An 18987-nucleotide genomic window follows, 5' to 3' on the forward strand; every position below is an offset into this window, starting at 1 on the left:
GCTCTATTCCCACTTCTAGCCTAGGCAGATGTTCCAAGCATGAATAGGAAAATGCCATGTGAAAACCACACCTCCTTTCATCCTTCTTTGCATCATCCCTATCCCCACTGAATTTACTTGTCTAACAACTTCTAAGAGGAACATGAAGCCCTGATTAATTAGGCCTCATATTGTGCCTGTTGAGTTAAACTGTATGTAGATATAATCTCATTTTGCTAACAAGAGAAGAGTCAACAAGCCAAGCCTATGCAGTCCTTCAGTGACAACAGCACCAAGTAGATCTAATTCCCAGCTCCTTTCCAGGTGAGCTGGAACCATTTTTACACGTGGTCATGCCGAGAGTCATTGACCTAAACTGTACGCTCTGTACCTAATGGAAACCACTTCAAGCCAGGGAGCGCTGCAGCATTCCTAATTCCAGCACCTGTGCTCTCTTCTTTTTCCCCAAAGTCATCAGCCTACTTGTAATCTGATGCTCTTTTATTGAAGAAGCCACTGTGCCACCAGCGTATTTTGTACTTGACCCCCACCAAGATTTGCATTCCCCCTCGCCCCTCTGATTTTACCTTTAGTGGCTATAAAGACCAAGATCATCCTCAAAAGTCATTTTCCACATTTTATTGACTTATCTCATTTCTTGTGCTATCCATTACACCAGTATTTGAACAGAAATTTTTCTGTGTAAAGGAAATTTACAATGTTCACACAATCAACGCGTGTCACTCACTAAGCATTTGATCATTGCACCATTGGGATGTTCAAAAGAGAGAGAGAACATTTTAGTCATAGGAAGCAACATTTTGCTTTGTTTACTCTGTGAGACAATATTTCACGTAATAGATTCTCACTCCATTTTAGATGGATAACAACTGTACATTATAAATTTATTTGCCACTTAGCAGAGCCTATTGACTCAGACAGACTCCTACTGGGGATCCAGGCTTCATAATGAGGGCAGTAAATTTTGATTTTGTGCTTGTTTGATAATTAATACTGCAGTGTCAGCAACTGTGCAAAAATGCAAGTACATTTCTTTTCTCTGCATGTTATAAAAGATGAGCTGTAAGTCAGCAGTTTTAGGTTGGCTGTATTTCTGTAAGGCACAGACCATTCACCAAAAGAAACATCATAGACTGAATGTCTATTTACTGATATGCCTCGGCCCTATTTATTTATATGCCTCCACCCTGTTTGTATTCAGCATCTCACAATGGTGAATGCATACTCCCATGGTACTCTAGTAGAACAGTACAGCATTTCCCATATACAACTAGGGAAGGGAGACAAGGAGATCAATGCTTTGGACCAGCAAAGCATCCCAGCAACTTTAAGCATGAGTAGTTCCAAGTAAAGTCACAAATGCATAAGATTTTATAGCATCAGGCAGAAGTGACTTGCCTGAAAAGTCAGTGGAACTTAAGTGCTTTCCTGGAGCAGGGCCCAAGTGATTGGCCCAAGGTCATAAAGGGTGTCTATGGCACAGCAAATTAAAATCATTGACATTCTCCAGGTGTCCCTTAAGTCCGTATCAAAAAATGTGCCACTGCAACACATGCTTCAACTATGAAAGTTACCTTCTACCTGTCAACCATTCTTTCCCTGATTATTCAGCAAAGACAAATAATTTGACAAATGGGAATTACACGGCCAAAAGCTATGAACAACTAGCTGCCTTTCTCGAATGGAAACTCTTAAGGCAACTTGGCATCAATTGTTAAAGTGACAAAGGCATCTTCCCCTTCCTCAGACCTCCCCACATATTACTCTACTGATGATTGTTCAAATTACGTGCTTTCATGGTGGCTGGGCTTTGTGAAAAAAAATGACAGTGTTTGTTAAATGTGGGTGTTAGATGTTTTAGTGAAAATTATAGAGCAGCACATCCACATATTCTATGTTAAGGCTTGTGTTAGCTTGTATGGCATAGGACCCAATCCTGTAAAATCTTACACGTTTCTTTAACTTTACTGATGTGAGTAGTCACATTGATTTCATTAGAACTAGTCACTGACAGTAAAATTAAACATGTAGATAAGTATTTGGAGCATTGGGACTGTGAGCAATCCCACTGACTTCGAATTAATTGTCTGCAGGCCAGACACTAGGCCCTGTTTTGCAAGCTGATCTATGTTACACCTTAATGGCAGCCACTCCTTTCAGAGGGGCTTCACATTGGCATAATAATCAAAATGGATCAGGTTGCAGGATCAGGGCCCTAATTTGAAATGAAATTAGACAAGTTTCCCCTATAAAGTAGTAGTAGCTACAGAGAGGTTGTTGTTTTTGTTTTTTTAAGAAAAAGAAAACTAAGAAAAAGGAAAAAAATAACTAATCAAAAACCAAAGAAAATACTTAGAAGGCAAGATTTCCATAGGAAAAAAATATTTTATTTTTTAAGAACAAAGTCAGCTTGAAACAGAGGTGGAATGTGATTTTCATAGTTTTCATTTTCTGGGGGCTAATTGCAACGTGAAACTAAAACAGATTTCAAACCTATGACAGGCTAATTAAAAGAAAGAAAAAAGAAAGAAAATTATTTATAACTGAAGCGTAATACTGTGTTACTTACAAACTGGACAAAGAAATTCTTAAATAAATATTCATGGTACACACTTACAGCACAAATATGCAGCAATTTGGCAACCTTTTATACCATTTTTTTCCTCAATACAGTGCAAAGGGGGATGACACTGCTTTTAAACAAGCTGTAGCTAAATACATTGCAAAATTCAAATTTTATACAAAACATCCTGCTTAGACTTTATAAAAAACCAACATTGCTCTATATACACAATCTGGTTAAGAAAAGCCATTTCTATCTTGTTTTCATGTGTATTTTCTTTATTTAAAAAGGTGAATAAGGCTACTGTAACACCCCAAATCCATATACAGTAAATCTGAACCTATTTACAGCATCTTCACTTAGACATGATGGTGCAAATTCCAAGTTGGGTGACTAGGGATGATAATACAAGCAAGGCATTTACAGTAACTTTTCAAAGCTGAACCAACGTCAAATAAAGGAACAGTTGGTAGATTGTCATAATGCTGCACCAAACACAAAACAGAAGCACAGTACATTTTTTTTCAATTGGTTGCAGGTCGCTCTTCATCAATTCCTCTGATTTTTTTCACAGTTTAGTACATAACCAGAATGTAACCAACTGATGAAAGACACATTTGATTTAATTAAAATCAGACACACTATGCCTATCTTTTCCCTTTCTCCCCACTCCTTCAAAATAAAATCTTAATAACTTACAAGAAAATCTTGTATTGATGGATTCACAGATAGGAGGGGTTGTTGGAAAGAATTACACATGTACTCTACTTAGTCACCATGGTAACCTTCCACAGAATCATGCTTTTTTCTTCTCTTTTCTTCCCTCCCCCCCCCCTCCTTTTTGACCAACATCATTTTCAGGTTCAGAAAATCGAGAGAGTAATCATTTCTATGACAGTTCATTTTTTTGCAGATGCTTGCTGGAGGTTTGAGAACCTTAAAATGCTGTTGCTACATTTTCTTTCCAATTCGGAAAGCAAAGTGTTACCATAGTAACATGACTATGTTAAAGATGTCTATTTTGCATAGCACATAAAAAGTAGAATTTTTTCAGCTTGGAGGATGAGGGGAGGGAAAAAAAAAAACAAGCTAAAGCAGAAAAACTTTAACCTGAAACTCCCCTGCTACGTGACCTGCTGAAATATACAGAACACTTCAGTCCATAAGGCAAGGGAAAACACAACACAGAAAATAAATGCTGGAACATCTTGTCATTGTTAAATATATGATGTGCTAACACTGATTTCCTGGATTTCTGGGCTTGTATTTCCTAGGCTAGTGTTATGAGAGATGTCTTCACAGGGCTTTGTTATTTTTGCATTTGCTCAGATTATTGTTATTTTTGGAACAAAGTTGTTTTTTTTCTAAAAACAGTCATCCAATTTTTATTTTTAATGCTATCAAATTAAAACCATTAAATTGACACAAATTAATTTCACATCTTCTGGTGTAGATTCTGTGCAATCTCAAATATATATTAGAAAGCAATCTTTCACTTTATATTCTTGTGTTCTATATACCTATTATAAATAAGTCATATCATCCTTCTCCCTTTCCATGTCACAATTTATTTTATCCTTATGGTAAGAGGTTTACCATATGTGCTTTAATGTTGAAACAGAGCACCAATGAACTGCTGTGTCAATCACCGTACCTGCACTACACTGTGTAGAGATAGTCTCACCATAAACCAAAGAGTCAAAAGGCTTGATCTGATACAAAATCCTGATCTATTTTGAGAGAGAAGAAAGTATTTAATAATTCATTAGTGATGGAATTACAGATCTTTTGACCCATTGGCTTATAATCCTCTGTGTCAGATTTGGCTTTCTGCTATTTTCTTAAATGCTTTCCCTGTGTTTAATAAAATGTGTTAAGTATAGCAGCGGAGTCCGCTTAAAGGTCATCCAAAGCAGACCAAGATTCTGTGACAGCTTGCGAGCTGTATATCTTATTGCCAGTACCACAACAGTTCTTCCCGAACACATCATCAGCGGCTTACTACTGTCTTGTCCTCCAAATGCAATTGTTTTAACAATACCCCTTTGTCCTACTGTATTGAAGGTACTACTTTTTTTTTTCCTGCACATTGCTATTTGATAACCATGAGCCCCTTCAAATGCAGCCCTAATCCACTACACATGTTGTGTCTCCTACTTGCCTCTTAAAACTTAGCATACCAAAGTGCTGTGCTACCTACATTATATTTCTTCCCATCTTCTAATTCAGAGGCAGCAGCATTCAACTGCAATTGCAGTTGGCCCTTCCCTGCTACCGCCCAGTCCTGGTCTTGACTTCACTGACAGCCTAGCTTTTGGCTGGAAGGCTCCTTATTAGCAAACATAGTTTCTATAAATATATTACCCATTCGAGAGAGGCTGCTGTGGCAGATGGATGGAGTGTGGAACTCCAAACGTTAACGTTCCATTAGTGATGCAGATGGTGGAGTGAAAGGAAATCTCATGTGAAGGATGGCAGAACCCTGGACAACAGAAATAAATGTAACAGTGACAGACTAAAAGCAAGAGAACTTTAAAAGTCTTACTTATATGCCGAGGTCTGTGTGACAACTCCAGTCTGCACTGAGAAAGACTCACAAAAAGTCGTAAGATTGCATTTCAAGCCTGATGTCCTAGAGCCTGATGTCCTAGAGCACCTTCCCAGGATGCCTAGAACAATTCAACATCCACCAATCACTCCATCTTCCCTTGGTTTTGTACATGCCCAGACATCTGCAGCACATGGCTCTGAAGATGACAAATGTAACCAGAACACAGCAATCAGAGAACGGGTATCTTCTACGGAAAGTCTTCCAGCTTTTAGTGAATGTTTGGTCACGGAGACAGGAATTCTACAGACTAGATAAGCTGTCCAGCTCAAAAAGGCTCTCTGAGAAAGGGGTGCTGCCTTTCCCCACTGTGCCTGAGTCAGTACTAGCACACAAGGGGTCATCACCAACCCCCACAGAAAGCATCTGACCAGTAAGTTTCCTCTATCACTCAAAAGTACCACAGTTTGTCAGACTTTGTAATAAATGTTTGCTGGACTCTGAGGAGGCATCTCTTGAACTATATACACTGGATGTCCATAGTCTCCACTGACCTTTTCATAGTGAGGGCAAAAAACACTGTCTGCAGTCCTTAGGGGGATAATAATGTCACTGGGTTCAGAACCATTGTTGTTGCCACTACGTTTTGGGGTGGCTAACGTACTGAGCGACAGAGTCGTAGTGTGCTGTGGTGAATGCTTCCTGTGTCTTCGCCGGTACTTCAATAAGAGAACCACCAAAGTGATGATGATGACGATGAAAATGATACACCCTGATGCAATTCCTGCAAATAAGGCCACCTCTGAACCAAGTATACTGGAGTGCCCAGCTTTGCTGCCCTCTGTGCTGGATCCTAGGAAGAAGGGAGAGCACAAAGAAAAGTTATTGCTGCCCTGTGACCATGTGATGGTGGTTCAAAATGTGACGAGTCAGCAGGATGGGAAGAATGAAGTGGCAGCTAAGCTTTGGCAAACCAATTACCTTCTTAGGTAGCTAAAAGCAAACAGCTGAAGTCAGCAATCAATATTAAACAAGACTTTGTGTCTGCTGTTCTTACTTTTATGCTGCTCCCTATCCGCACTGTTTTCTTTTCATATATCATCATCCATCAGTAGCAAGGCCTGGGACTGACAAGGCAGCCTTTGATACATTCTGCATCTTTTAACAGATGCCGGCTGGCTCAAGGCAACAATCAGGTGAAAAAAAAAGCAGGGAAATGGCAAGTCTCAGGACAGCGGACACTATGGTATCATAGTTTTGCTACTTTCTCTTTCAAATACTAGTTAAAGTTAAACCACTGACAGTGTCTATATATTTTTCTTATTAATAAAACAAGGAGGCTTGAGACAGCATGGGAAGTAGATAAAAAAATTATGACTAAACCAGTTTTTAGTATTTAAATAATATTTATTGATATTATATATATATTGATATTATATATATATATATACGTATTTGGACAGCAGAAAAAAGCTCTTACACGGACTAACCTGCTGTGTGCGTGCCATCATGACATTGTCACAAGATTCAACACATATTCACTTGACACTTTCTTACTTAGAAAGCCTGAAATAACTTCCGTCTCCCAATGCACAGTTCCAGATGGAATAATGCTGCAGATGCTAAATTCACGTAACTATCAACCATGTCTACAATAACCTTAGCACAAAATTGCTGATGCCTGTTCAACAACTGCCAGCTCAAAGATTCATTAGCAGGGTAGCAAATAATGTAGCCAGTGAGGAAAGATCTGAAGCCATTGTTGAGAACCCAGAGTCGACCGATAACCAGCATGGTTTTGTAATGTTCTAAATTTGTTCATTCACACTGACCTTTACAATTTATATTTTTGCTTTGAGAATTAAATGCAGTTGGAAGATATAGGTCTGAAAATCATGAGCTCCTCATATCAAAAAGATACCTTTTAAAAATACCTTTAAATTTAGAGAAGTTTCAATCGGTCATTTCCAGACTTTATCTGAAGAGCTAAGAGATTAGAGCATCAATTATACATGTGTTAAAATAAACCTTACAAATGACTGTCAAGAACCACTTGATAATGGATCAGACAGGGAGAGAGAGAGAGAGAAAGAGAGAGAAATATTCTCTCATCTGCCAGGGTACGAGCATAAGGCAGCACTTTCCTCTGTAAAGCTATTCAGAGAAACTACTACCCAAAAACTTTCCTGGAAACGAATGATTTTCTTATAAGATGTAATTTATTCCTTCTGCAAAACGGGGTGAGGCAATGTGTGCACTGGCCAAAGAATACAGTTTCTAGTTGCCATCCACTGGTGCATCACAACACAATTTTGTTTGATTTCCCTATGCAAATCTTTGATTTTAACAATTTCCAATGCTGAAGTAATGACGAAGGAAAAACAAAAAACAATTAAAAAATGTTATGATGGCACTTCCCAAAACCAAAACTAAAAAAAAAAAATTCTAGCATGTACCTGAGTTATCCTTGACAAATGGGCTCGTTGTAGAGCTTTTTCCATTAGTACCAGCTTCTTGTTCTGGACGTTTAGTTGGATCAGTATTACGGGGTGATCCACCAGAATTGGGATCTGTAAGAAAGGAAAATGATTGATTTAGACAACTGAAGTTATTAAGCTGTATAAGGCTGCCACATATGATAAAGCAGAAGTAGCTTTGAATAGAAGATTCTTTATGCAAAGGGCTATGAGATAGAAGAATGTAATTTTCCTTTTAAAGCAAAATTGCTCCCCCGCCCCAGAGGTTTTAGACTTTGAGGCCATCTGCAGAAACTATAGGGATTCCTGTAATTGGCAAGAAAAGCTTTGCAGATGACATTTCAGTTTAACTGAGCAAGTTGAGTGACTCCTAAACCAACTTCTAATTAGAAGAATAATTCTTTCTTTCTGTACAATAGGTTATCTATATTCAAAAAGAAACAATGAACAAAAACCTCTTCTGTAGTTAGAATCCATAACAAGAAAACTATAGAAACATTAGCTTCCCTCCTTTCATTTATTCCAAATACATTTGAACAGTGAAGTTGTGGTTTTTGTTTTTAAAATAAAAATGACTGAAATACATTATTACTGGCTGTCCTTCTCTTCTAGGGACCTCTGCAATAAAGAGATGTTGTTACACTACCACTGCTCTTGTAGAAATCTGTCAGTAGCTTAGGTACAGAAAATAGGCTTTGCTCTCAAAATCTAAGGGAAGAATGACCAAATGAGACTCAGCTGGCACTGTTCTATGCTTTTAAAAGAAGCCTGCACACTAAGTGGGGTACTGAGACTAATCAAAATGATTTTGTGAAACAGCAGATGGTCTTTACCTTGTCCAACTTTCATGAGGATCTTCATGGCTTTTGTCTGGCACACCCCTCCCTCCTGGTTATCCAGGCCCTCTAAAGACCCATTTGATGTTGCTGATTAAAAACAAAACAAAACAAACAAAAAAAGATGTCAGAAAATCAGTAGGCAAAGTGATGTGAATATAAGTGCATGAAAAAAGGGATTCCTTTAACCTACTGGAATCTGTTCTTGTTGCTCAGGTTGACCTAGGAAAAAGCTGTGACATGTTGAAAGCCAAAAGAATGAATACATTGCTAAGTCGTACATTATGTACAAATGCTGGAATGAGTTATCAGATTTCAAATTTACACAGCCACTTTTTCTTCTATGTACAATTGACTGACTTACTATTATGCCCCTGGATGTAATGCCATCACCTTCCAAATAAAGGTAATGGAATCAGCTGAAAAAGAACCCTTGTCAGGCTCAAAGAACCTAAGTACTTAATTCACTCTTCTTTTTTTAAAACAGCATCGCAATAATCACCACAGTACACCTGCTTCCTCTGTGACAGATCTCCTGTTTAAGGAAATGCATGCATACAAAAGGCAAGGTGAAATCTGAGATTCCACATCGATTGGAAAATAGCATTTTATTTTTTTAAAACACAGTCTTATTTTTCTTTGTTTTCTTAAAACGAATGTTCTGCTTTAACCAAAACTTCAGCTTCCATAATGTTTAAATTGTTCTTTTTTGTCTGTGTGCTTTCTTGAACTCTGCACACCCACTTGCAGCCCACTGCTAGCTAGTATTTTAATCTGATTTGTATATGAAGCACAATTCCCTTCAGGAATTCATACAAATCAAGAGTTTACACAATTTTACTCTATTGCTAATATTCGGGGTGGGGAGGAGGTGTAGAGTTCTTCCATGATACACTAACACTGCGCTGTACTGTATTCTTAGGATCACAATGTATTGCATCCCTTACTAGCTTCATCCTTATAAGTATGCTCCTGACAGACAATATTGCAGACAGACAACAATGCAGATTAACCAGATACATTAACAACAATGCAGAATTGAAGAGTTGGATAGGATTCTAAATCTCCTTCACTTCATAATTTGTATGAGCTTTTTGCCCATTTCCCTTCGTTTCCCAAAGCACACACACTTTGCTACAGAACCGCCTAGTGCAAATAAATAAATAAATAAATAGACACACTGGAATTCCCATGATCTGTTTAAATTAAACAGAACTTCTCAGTCTTTTCATAGGAGAACCTAACTGAGCAAGGGTCCCATACTGTCCACGTCTTTGTTTTCAGTTCCCTTTTCCTCTCCGTTCAGCTTCCTCTGGAATTTCTTTTAATATAGCTTATGTGTATTTCCTACTTCCTTTACAGTGTCTTCCCAGTAGGATTTTAATATTTTTTTCTACTTTAAACTTCTCCTTCGCTGTGCAAGATGTAAACCCTTTACATAGAACCTACCTTCTGAACCTGTAAGCCTCTTCTAGTTGTAATTCCACTTCTGCCTCTTTTACATGTTACTTATTTCCCTCCCACTGTGTAAAATTTTGAACCCATTACTCATTCACATATACTTCTCTTTCTGTATGTTTGGACTCTCCCAGGTTTTTCCCCCTTTGCAACTAATCACATTTATACCTCCCTGACTGCATAATCACCACACAAAGAAAGTTGTTAAAAATTTCAGTTTTTTATTTCTAATCTTTTCTTTTAAAAGTTTTCAAAATAAAAAAAATAATAAACCCCAGCAACCCACACCACAATAAGTAATTTAAGATAAAAGCAGATATGAAATGTGCCATTGCATTGCCAGACTCAGAAAATAATGGAGACATATAGTTTGGGGGTTTTCTTTGTTTTGTTTTCCAGAGAGAGAAAAAAATCAATACTAAGAACTAGTTCTGGACATAAATCAAATGCGTCTTTGCTGAAAGTGTTTTTTATGACCTATTTGCCAATGTACAGGCACAAGGACAGGAAAAGAAGCAGTAAATAGAAATATCAAAACTGAGCATCATCTGAGAGTACAGCTAATAAACACTGACTTTATTTTGTTTGTGGGTTTTTGTTTTGATCTAGGCTACAGGGATTCATATCACTTTAAACTCCACTTTCTCAAGATTTTAATTGAATAGAGTCTGGCCCATTCTCAATATCAGTACTCTTTAAAAATATGTCTGATTTAATCAAAAGTGTCAGACATGACAATAAAATCAGAAGACCCACAATTTTAATCTCAGTCTAATACACAGAAAGTAAGATGGCAACTGGAGTGCAAAACCCTGCTACAATGCCTTGGTGTCCATTAAGATGGTCCAACATTACAATGAAGTGGGTGTGTTGTGCTTTTAAGAGTTCAAAGGGCCTTGTTTGCTTAATAAAAGAAAGCTTTCGGAGCTTTGATGCTGGGTGAATAAATTTGCAGGAGTATTCACTTTTTCCACAGTCCACAGGGTTTTTCTGAAAGATGGTGTTACAATTTTGGGAGATAACACCATACCCTGTGGAATGAGGAGTATTCAGTGAAGTGTATATTCCAGTGGCAAAGCAACTTCTCCTCTTAATTAAACTAACAATTAGCCAAGGCTGCTGGAGGAAAATATTTGAAAAATTTCATTAAGGCTGTCAAGATATTACCTCATATATGTGTGTGTGGGGAGGAAGGGGCAGTTTAAACAGTTTTAAGATCAAGAAAATAGGAATTTTCACTGAGAGAGAAAAACAAGACGAGGTATCAGAGAAAACATTGTTTCCCATTGAAAGCTTAGTCTGAAGAAGTCAAACAAGGGAAAAAGTGCAAAATATTCCTTCCTGGAATAATTGTAGCTGTTTTTATGTTTGATCGTTGAGTGAAAATTACACCTATGGTAATCTAACCTTCCTCTATTAAAACATACATACTTGAGGTGGGTAACACTGTCTTTGCAGTTCTGATCACATTAATGTTGCATCCTGGTTCCTAACAATTATTTAAAAATCATTAAAAGGTGTTTTCTTTGATGTTACAGGCAATGATCACAAACAGAAATCACAAAATTAATTACCTGCATTTCAAAGTAGCCTTAGTAATCTGAAATTTGTGTAATTATAAAATATTGAACCAAAATCTTAAATTCTCCTCTCAGTTTATTTAAAAAAGAATGAGCAGGTCTACTCCATAAAAGAAATTCAACCTAAGATCAACTCCAGCTATGAGAATTGCATAGCTGGAGTTGACATACCCAAAATCAAATTTCCAGCATGGCCCTAGTGGGTAGGTTGATGGGAGCAGTACAGCAGTCAACAGGTACACCCCATGAGACTGATTTAGCACATCCCTACCAGATGCACTAAACTGAATTCCAAAAGATTGACCATGCCAGTATAAAAATTCCACGTAGTGAAGACGTATCCTATGCTTGATCTGTTTTGGAAACATTTCCTCCAATTATTTCATATGACACCCTACTGTCATGCTAAGGAGAAAGAGCAATGGATACTTAATTTATTAGGCTCTAGTTCAGGGGTCCGCAACCCCCAGCATAGGTGCCAAGAGTGGCATGCAACCCAATTTTCATCAGCACATCAGGTGGGAGCTCAGGCCCATGCCTACGCAGCCAGGAGCTTGCTCAAAGCCATGCCGCCTGTGGATTAACAAAAGACAGCTAATACTATCTACCTCCACCTAAACAGAGAAGCTCTGCAGCTTAATTTATTTATTAATGAAGCTGTTGTAAGTAGGGCATATCATATATAGAGATACACATATCTCATAGAACTGGAAGGGACCTCAAGAGGTCATCGAGTCCAGTCCTCTGCCCTCTCAGCAGGACCACGGACTATTAGAGACTTCAAAAAGTATCACCAGCACTCCGACTGTACATAAAGGTCAAAAGGTCAAGTTTTGGCATTCCACGTCTGACAGGTTGCCGACCCCCGTTCTAGTTCAATGATGACTGTGATGCTGTATGATTGAAGATGACCATTTGTATCACTGTTGCTACCACTGTTATAAAATTGCAACAGAGTTTGTACAAAGGGATTATGCAAAGTGTCAACAGAAAAATTACAAGTTGTCAAGTATGATTACCCTGCTTAAATACATGTACCATCAATTATGGCTATTGGCTCTGTATTTGTTTCTCAAGTGTGCTTGTTCTTGGGGTAATACCCACAACGTAGGCTTCTTCTACACTAGCACTTCGGTCAATAAAACTGATGTCACTCAGAGGTGTGAAAAAGCACATAGAGTAAACCCTCGATTTTACGGATCCTGATTTAGCAGACTGTGGGAACAACGGACATCTGCCAGCCCCCCGTTGCTCCCCAGGTCTGATTAACTGTGGCCCATGAATTCCTAAATCCTGCTCTCCACCTCCAAAAACGTAAGGGGACTTACCTGAGCCACCACTGCTGAACCCTCCACCGTGGCTCGTACTGCTGCCACTGGAGCTGCCACACACTCCTCCCACCAGGGTGGAGTGCGTACATGGGCAGATGGCACTCGTGTATATGCCCCACCACTGGTGGGAGACACATGGAAGTCCCTCTGGCAGCACAGTGGGCCAGCCACTGCAGCCCACATGGCAGCAGGCTCTGGTGTCTCCAGCCACTGCAGGCCGGCAACTCCAGCACTGTGCAGCAGCAGGGCCGCTCTGGCAGCCCCAGGTGTGGTGGGCTGACAGCTTCAGTCCCGTGCAGCAATGGGCCCCAGTGGCTCCTCCAACAATGGTGGCGGGCTTCAGTGGCTTCTCCAACAGCAGCGGCTCTGGTGAGTCATTGGCATTTTGGGGACGGGGAGCTAGGGGGCTGGGGGAGCCTGGCGGGGTGGGTGGGCAGTAAATCCTCATATTTAAGGGAATTTGGGGTTTAACGGACACCCCTCCCCCATTAGTCCATTAAATTGAGGGATTACTGTATAACCAATGTAAGTTACACAGATAGAAGCCCTGTTGTGGACAGGCTATGTCATTTGGAAATGCTCTCCTACCCATATAGGTGCCACCCCTTGTTGTGGGTGGTTTAATTAGGTCAACGGGAGCAGCTACCTAAGAGATCTTATGGCAATGCAGTTGCATCGGTATATCCAGGGTGGATGTGGTGCCTGGAACAACTCCCACCTCCTCTGCCCCAGACCCCTTCCTGCCTCTGCACCATCTCTTCCCCCTCTCCTCCAGAACAACACTGGGAGACAACAGAACAGAGTGGGCTGGGGCCAAGTGGCTTGGCTTCCTGCCACTACCAGCGAATGCTGTCCTTAGCCCCACTCCCTCCAAAGTCTGGGGCTCAGGGCAGTTGCCCTGAACCATCCTATAGAAATCTTACCAGACAAAGCCAGGTACCCATTCTTTTACCAGACTTTCTGGTCAAAAGCCAGGCACCTAGCGACCCCAGGCAGAGAACAGAAGAGACACCTGAGATATCTCCATTTTCCCTCATTTCTGCTCTAATTCTCTGGACTGTGAATTTAGAATGAAAAAGAGGTATTTTGAACTATGGACAGAGGACCTTCCAATCTCTTGCAAGTTACCAAAGAGATTTTTGCAAGCCAGCAGTATTTTCATCAGTGTTATGGTCATCTATGATCCTCATCTACAAACATTGAAAATCACTCATCTGTGTGTCGTTCAATACCCCTCTTTTCCTTCATGCATAAAATCTCTAGTTAGTTTGCTAATGATTGGGTGACAGCACAATTTTTGGATAAGTTCTGAAATATATATTAACCTTTGGAGTAAGTATCTGATTCCTTGGGATTGGTAGAAACTCATCTATGGTCAACAGCGTTTTCAGTAACATCTTACCAGGTTACACCTACTTGTCTGGATGGGAGACAAGGGCTAGAATGCTAAAGGGGACTGACTGTGTTTGGCTTCTGATTAACTAAATGTTATAGAAACTCCTTTGTTACTGCTTTGGTGAACCTAATTATAGAATAAACCACCAGCTTGGAGGGACTGTGATTCTGTGACTATCTGTCCAGTTTCTTCCAATCTGCCCTGAGTGTGGCATTCTCAGTGTGGTCTAGCCCAGACACTCACTCACATTGACATTATCATCAGAACTACATCATTTTGCAAAGATTTACATACTTAAAGTTGCTCACAGTTGTGTTTTTGGGATCATGCCCGAGGTGTGTTATATCATATCACCAGCTTCTTCCAGTGCACTGAACCAAGCACAACAATGCAAACTGGATAAAATAGTATTCATTCCACATGCACATCCTTTCCTTTGGATGACAGCTGCATCTGAGCTTCTGTAGTCCAATCATACTCCCCTGAAGTCAATGGCAAAACTTCTCTTGACTATGGACAGATGCTGAACAAAGCAATTGGTCAGCAAGACCCTATATCCAGGCTTTGAACAAAATAATGCTTAAAATCTCTAGGAAGCCCACCTGTACCTACCCAAAGTTTAAGGCTAACAAGTTTTCAACAATAAACTGGCACTGCTGTTTGAGCCCAATGCTGGAAGTCTGAGTCAGAAGTATTTGAATTTTGTCAGAGATGTCAGAGTGCAAGGAAGGCAGGGTTGGGCTCAAAGTGAACTTGTCTTGTGTCACTGGGTTTTTAAGAAGTGGCCGTTAAAGAAACCTGATTAATTCTTGCTTTTGGGAAATGAATGTGTCTATTTGGAGCTATACAATAACATTCTCAATATGTCCCCTGATTTGCCAGGGGAAGTGATTAAATTATACAGACCAAAGCATCCAGTTCTAGTTCTGCCTTCTGTGGCTTCAAATACATAAAAATCCACTGGAAGTCATAAATCAGTGTTTGATCTTTCACATTTATTTGCTTAAAAAAATTCACAATCCCTGTTTATTGTGTGAAATGCATTAGCCTTAAATGCAGAGGTAGGGAATGAAACAGAATCAGCAGACAAGAATAGTTCCTAACTATGATTTCTATACGGTCCCCATGGAGAGGAAGTAATATTACATTTTAATATGTCTTCATTTGATTGTTATTACTCAGCCTCCCAGGAGGCTAAGCCGCTCCTTGGATCTTGGCTGTTTTCAACCTATCAGGTTGGTGACTTTGCTCTAATCAAATGGAGAATTAAGCTTCTGGATTTGTGCCTGTATATAGCTTTTCATTCACAAGGAGATTAGAAATGAAGGCAAAGTCACAAAAATCAGGGCTCATTCATTTTTATAGATATACAGTACAAAATTAAAAACTCCACCACCATTACTTCAAAGTGAATATTTCTGCAACAAAGTCTGAGGCCCTTATAGATCATAATTACCTTTCTATCTGCCACAGTTACACACACTTCAGTGCCTTTTAAGCTACAAAATAGGCCACATTAGTGACATATCCCTTAGCCTAACACAAATTTGTAACCAATTTAATCCAGGGTTGGATTGTGACATGGATTACACAACCCCACGGAGGGAAGTAAAAATCACACCCATTCCCAGCATGCCCGCTCCTCCTTCTCAGACCTTGCGTCTGGGCATGCAGCGATGAGCAAGTGCTTGCTGCGGAGTGCCTGCTTCCTCCCTTTCATAAACTGGGTGGGGGAGCACATGGAGCGCCTGTGAAGACCAGCACCACTGCAGATGCAGAAGCTGTTGTAATTCTGCTGCTGGTAGTGGGTAAGGACAAAGCAGGGAAGGAAATGTGACTCAGAAGGGTCTAATGAAGCACAAAGCCTCCCCAGGGATCTTCCTGGGGTAGTGAGCTCTCTGTGCCGCCTCTTGCTCAGAACTATACCGTAAGTCGCTACCCAGGCCTTTGACATTTGGGTTCTCACAATTAGAATGAAATCAAATCCAAAACCTACACATTTCTGATCCAGCTTTAACCCAGCACTCTCCTTGAAGACAGAAAAAGGAACAGAAAAATCCAAGAGACGCAATAAAAAAATAAATCCTGCTGTAGCTCTGTAATAAGAAGCTATTCTGATTACAGTGGTACACACAAACTAATATGCACTCACAGGAACACTAAGTACATGGCTTTTTAAATAAAAGATCATTCCTTTGCCACAGCATCCTGTACATATGCTTTTGCTGCTTTCATTTATTTTTGGTCTTTTTAAAGACTTTCTCAGTAAAGCACCAGACAAATAATTCTCCCCCATAAATTATCTACATTTACGAGACAGGTGTAAGAACACCAAGGACCACATTCCAAGAAAGCACAAATCAAGAAGGTTGTTTCTAGGACCACCGTAGTGATGAATAAGGCAGCTGAGGAGATATAAAGAGAGTGTTTTAATTAAATAGAATTGGACTTGCTTTTTTTTCACCCAGCAACAATGCCAGATCTTCATGAGTCTGGAACACTTAAAGAAACTCATTCAGATATGTTAACCAAAGAATGAGTAAGTCACCAGGTAGTCTGGTAGTCTGCAAGAAATTTTGCAGAGGGAATAAAATCTGTTTATTTTAACTATTTTAACTACAGGTAACTGATAGCTTACTTTTGCCTGTACAGGTTGAACCTCTATCTAGTCTGGCACCTTCGGGACCTGACTGGTGCCGAGTGAGAGTATGTTCTGGAAAAAAGGATGCCAATATTGTCTAGCAGCATTACCAACATTTCCACTGCTTGCCGGGCTCTTAGAAGACAGTTAGGGATAAATTACAGCTAAATAACAGCACCGAACACTGAAAGCTAGGATTGGTAGCTGTAAACAAACTTTATGGGACCACAGGAAACTTGGCCACACCCATGATAAGGGATCATCCGGCGACAGTGTGCTGGACTAAAGAGGTTCAACCTGTAGTTAGACACATCATATGCTTGACAGTAACACGCATTTTAAAAAAAAAAATCTATTGAACTGAGGCTTGTTCAGAGAAGGAATCAGCTTCCTTAATGTATCCATAAAAGGTCCCAGAGTTAGACCCTGACATTGGAAGTACATACCCCACTCATAATTTTAAACATATGAGTAGCTTCCCCAAATCAAATTAGCCTGAATGTGTCTACCTGGAATAAATTATAGGACAATTTTTCCAACTTTTTTCTTATTCAGTAGTGCCTTAGTTGGTGATAATGCCATTTACTCCAGTGGGATACAGTACTTCACAAACCATGGATGGTGGGCAATGTAAGCAAGTGAAGGCATTACCTTCCCAAAATTGCCTATACTCCCCAGCCAGCCAGAGAAGAGCTGGGGTCGCTGGAGAGGGACGGGGCTATGGCGTGTCAGCCCAGTTCCCCAGCCACCAGGGAGGGCTAGAGTCAAGCAAGACTTGGCTCCATGGTGAGGGGAAAAGGTTGTGGAAGGGGTGGAGCTGGAGCTTGCCTTCCCTACTTGAGCCTTCACCTGCTGCCTATGACAGAACTGCTACATCTACACAGAGCTCTGCCCAGCGCTGCTGCCAGTGGAACTATGCAAAGTGAGCTTCTCAGGATTGCAAATGGCGGCCCATATGCACACTCGTGAAACTCATTACCATGGTCCCGCGAGAGTTCAGTGCCAGCGGAAGCGGGTGCTGGCACTGCAGAGGCCATGTGGTCATGCCTCTGCCAGCTAAACCTCCCTCTGTCACCAGTCCCTTATGCCTTTGGACAGAGCTCCGTGTAGACCCAGCCAACCTGAGTATGGGTGACAGACATGGACCTCTATTATTAATTATTACTACCATTAAACTTAAGTCTTTCCTCTTCCTTTTAAGAGAAGTAACATTCAGCAAGGCTGAGTCCAATGCCACTTGTAAGCTCTGAATCTATTTGCTTCCATCTCTGTCTTGAAGAGAAAGGCAGCATCACTTTCCTCTTTGGATCAGTGGATACCGGGGTGAAGTGCAGTAAACAACAAATTCTGCCACAATTGCCCCATCTGATCCAGAAAAACATCTTGATTTAGCAAGCGGGCACTTCAGCGGCCACGGTTGTCTTTGTAAAACACAGTCATTGCCAGTCATTATCCACAGCAATGCAACAGAGAATGGATGACAACAAGTCCTTAGCAATGCTTAACCAGCCTATCTGCTCTTTCCTATGACGTTCAGATAGCGATGTCTGTAATGCATGATCCTGGTCACATTTAAGTTAATAGCAACACCACCCCTGAACCCCTGACTACAGCTGAAGCAGGATCAGACTAAATTGCTTCCTTTCCTATTAATGGAGACTGGAGAAAGGTGTGGGGTGATACAGAGTAATTTGTTTGTGTCCTCCATAGTTGCTGCCTCTTCCTCTCCACCAAAAACTATTTTTTCGCTGTTTTCAAGTGTCTTAAAATGAGTTGTAAAGGTTCTGAGTCAGTTAAAGAGAACAACGCTCAAGGATTTATTGATAAAAAGTTATTCTTGGTAATTCTAAAATAGAGTTATTTTTTCCCCAACATTATTTCCATTAAAAGGTTTTCATAAAGAATACTCTACAGAATTTTTTTTTGTTTGTTTGGTTTTGCCATAGTGATCCAGCTATGAGCAGGTACCACACACAGCTGCCTATTATTTACATAAAGAAATTATGAATATATGGGTGATGAACTAAACAGTACAGCAGGTATAAGCTTGCTAATTAAAATGGTTAACGCTAGTTTGAACTTTTTCCAAAGCAGACTACTGGATACCTAACTTCAACAGACAAAAACAGATATTTTACTCCGTTTGCCCTTCTTACA

General features: G+C 40.0%; 1 protein-coding gene across 1 annotated transcript in view; it reads right to left on the reverse strand.

Moving 5' to 3' along the window:
• Positions 1 to 666: 666 nt before the first annotated feature.
• EFNB2 (ephrin B2) overlaps positions 667 to 18987 on the reverse strand; it is a 62363-nt gene continuing 44042 nt past the window's right edge. Inside the window, exons 3-5 of the mRNA XM_074989905.1 lie at positions 8422 to 8514; positions 7568 to 7681; positions 667 to 5964 (exon numbers count right to left, since the gene is read on the reverse strand). Coding sequence (XP_074846006.1) covers positions 5582 to 5964; positions 7568 to 7681; positions 8422 to 8514 — 590 coding nt within the window. The 3' untranslated portion in view covers positions 667 to 5581. The remainder of the gene's footprint in view (positions 5965 to 7567; positions 7682 to 8421; positions 8515 to 18987) is intronic.

This window comes from Carettochelys insculpta, chromosome 1, assembly GCF_033958435.1.
Source record: "Carettochelys insculpta isolate YL-2023 chromosome 1, ASM3395843v1, whole genome shotgun sequence".
In the NCBI taxonomy this organism is placed as follows: domain Eukaryota; kingdom Metazoa; phylum Chordata; order Testudines; family Carettochelyidae; genus Carettochelys; species Carettochelys insculpta.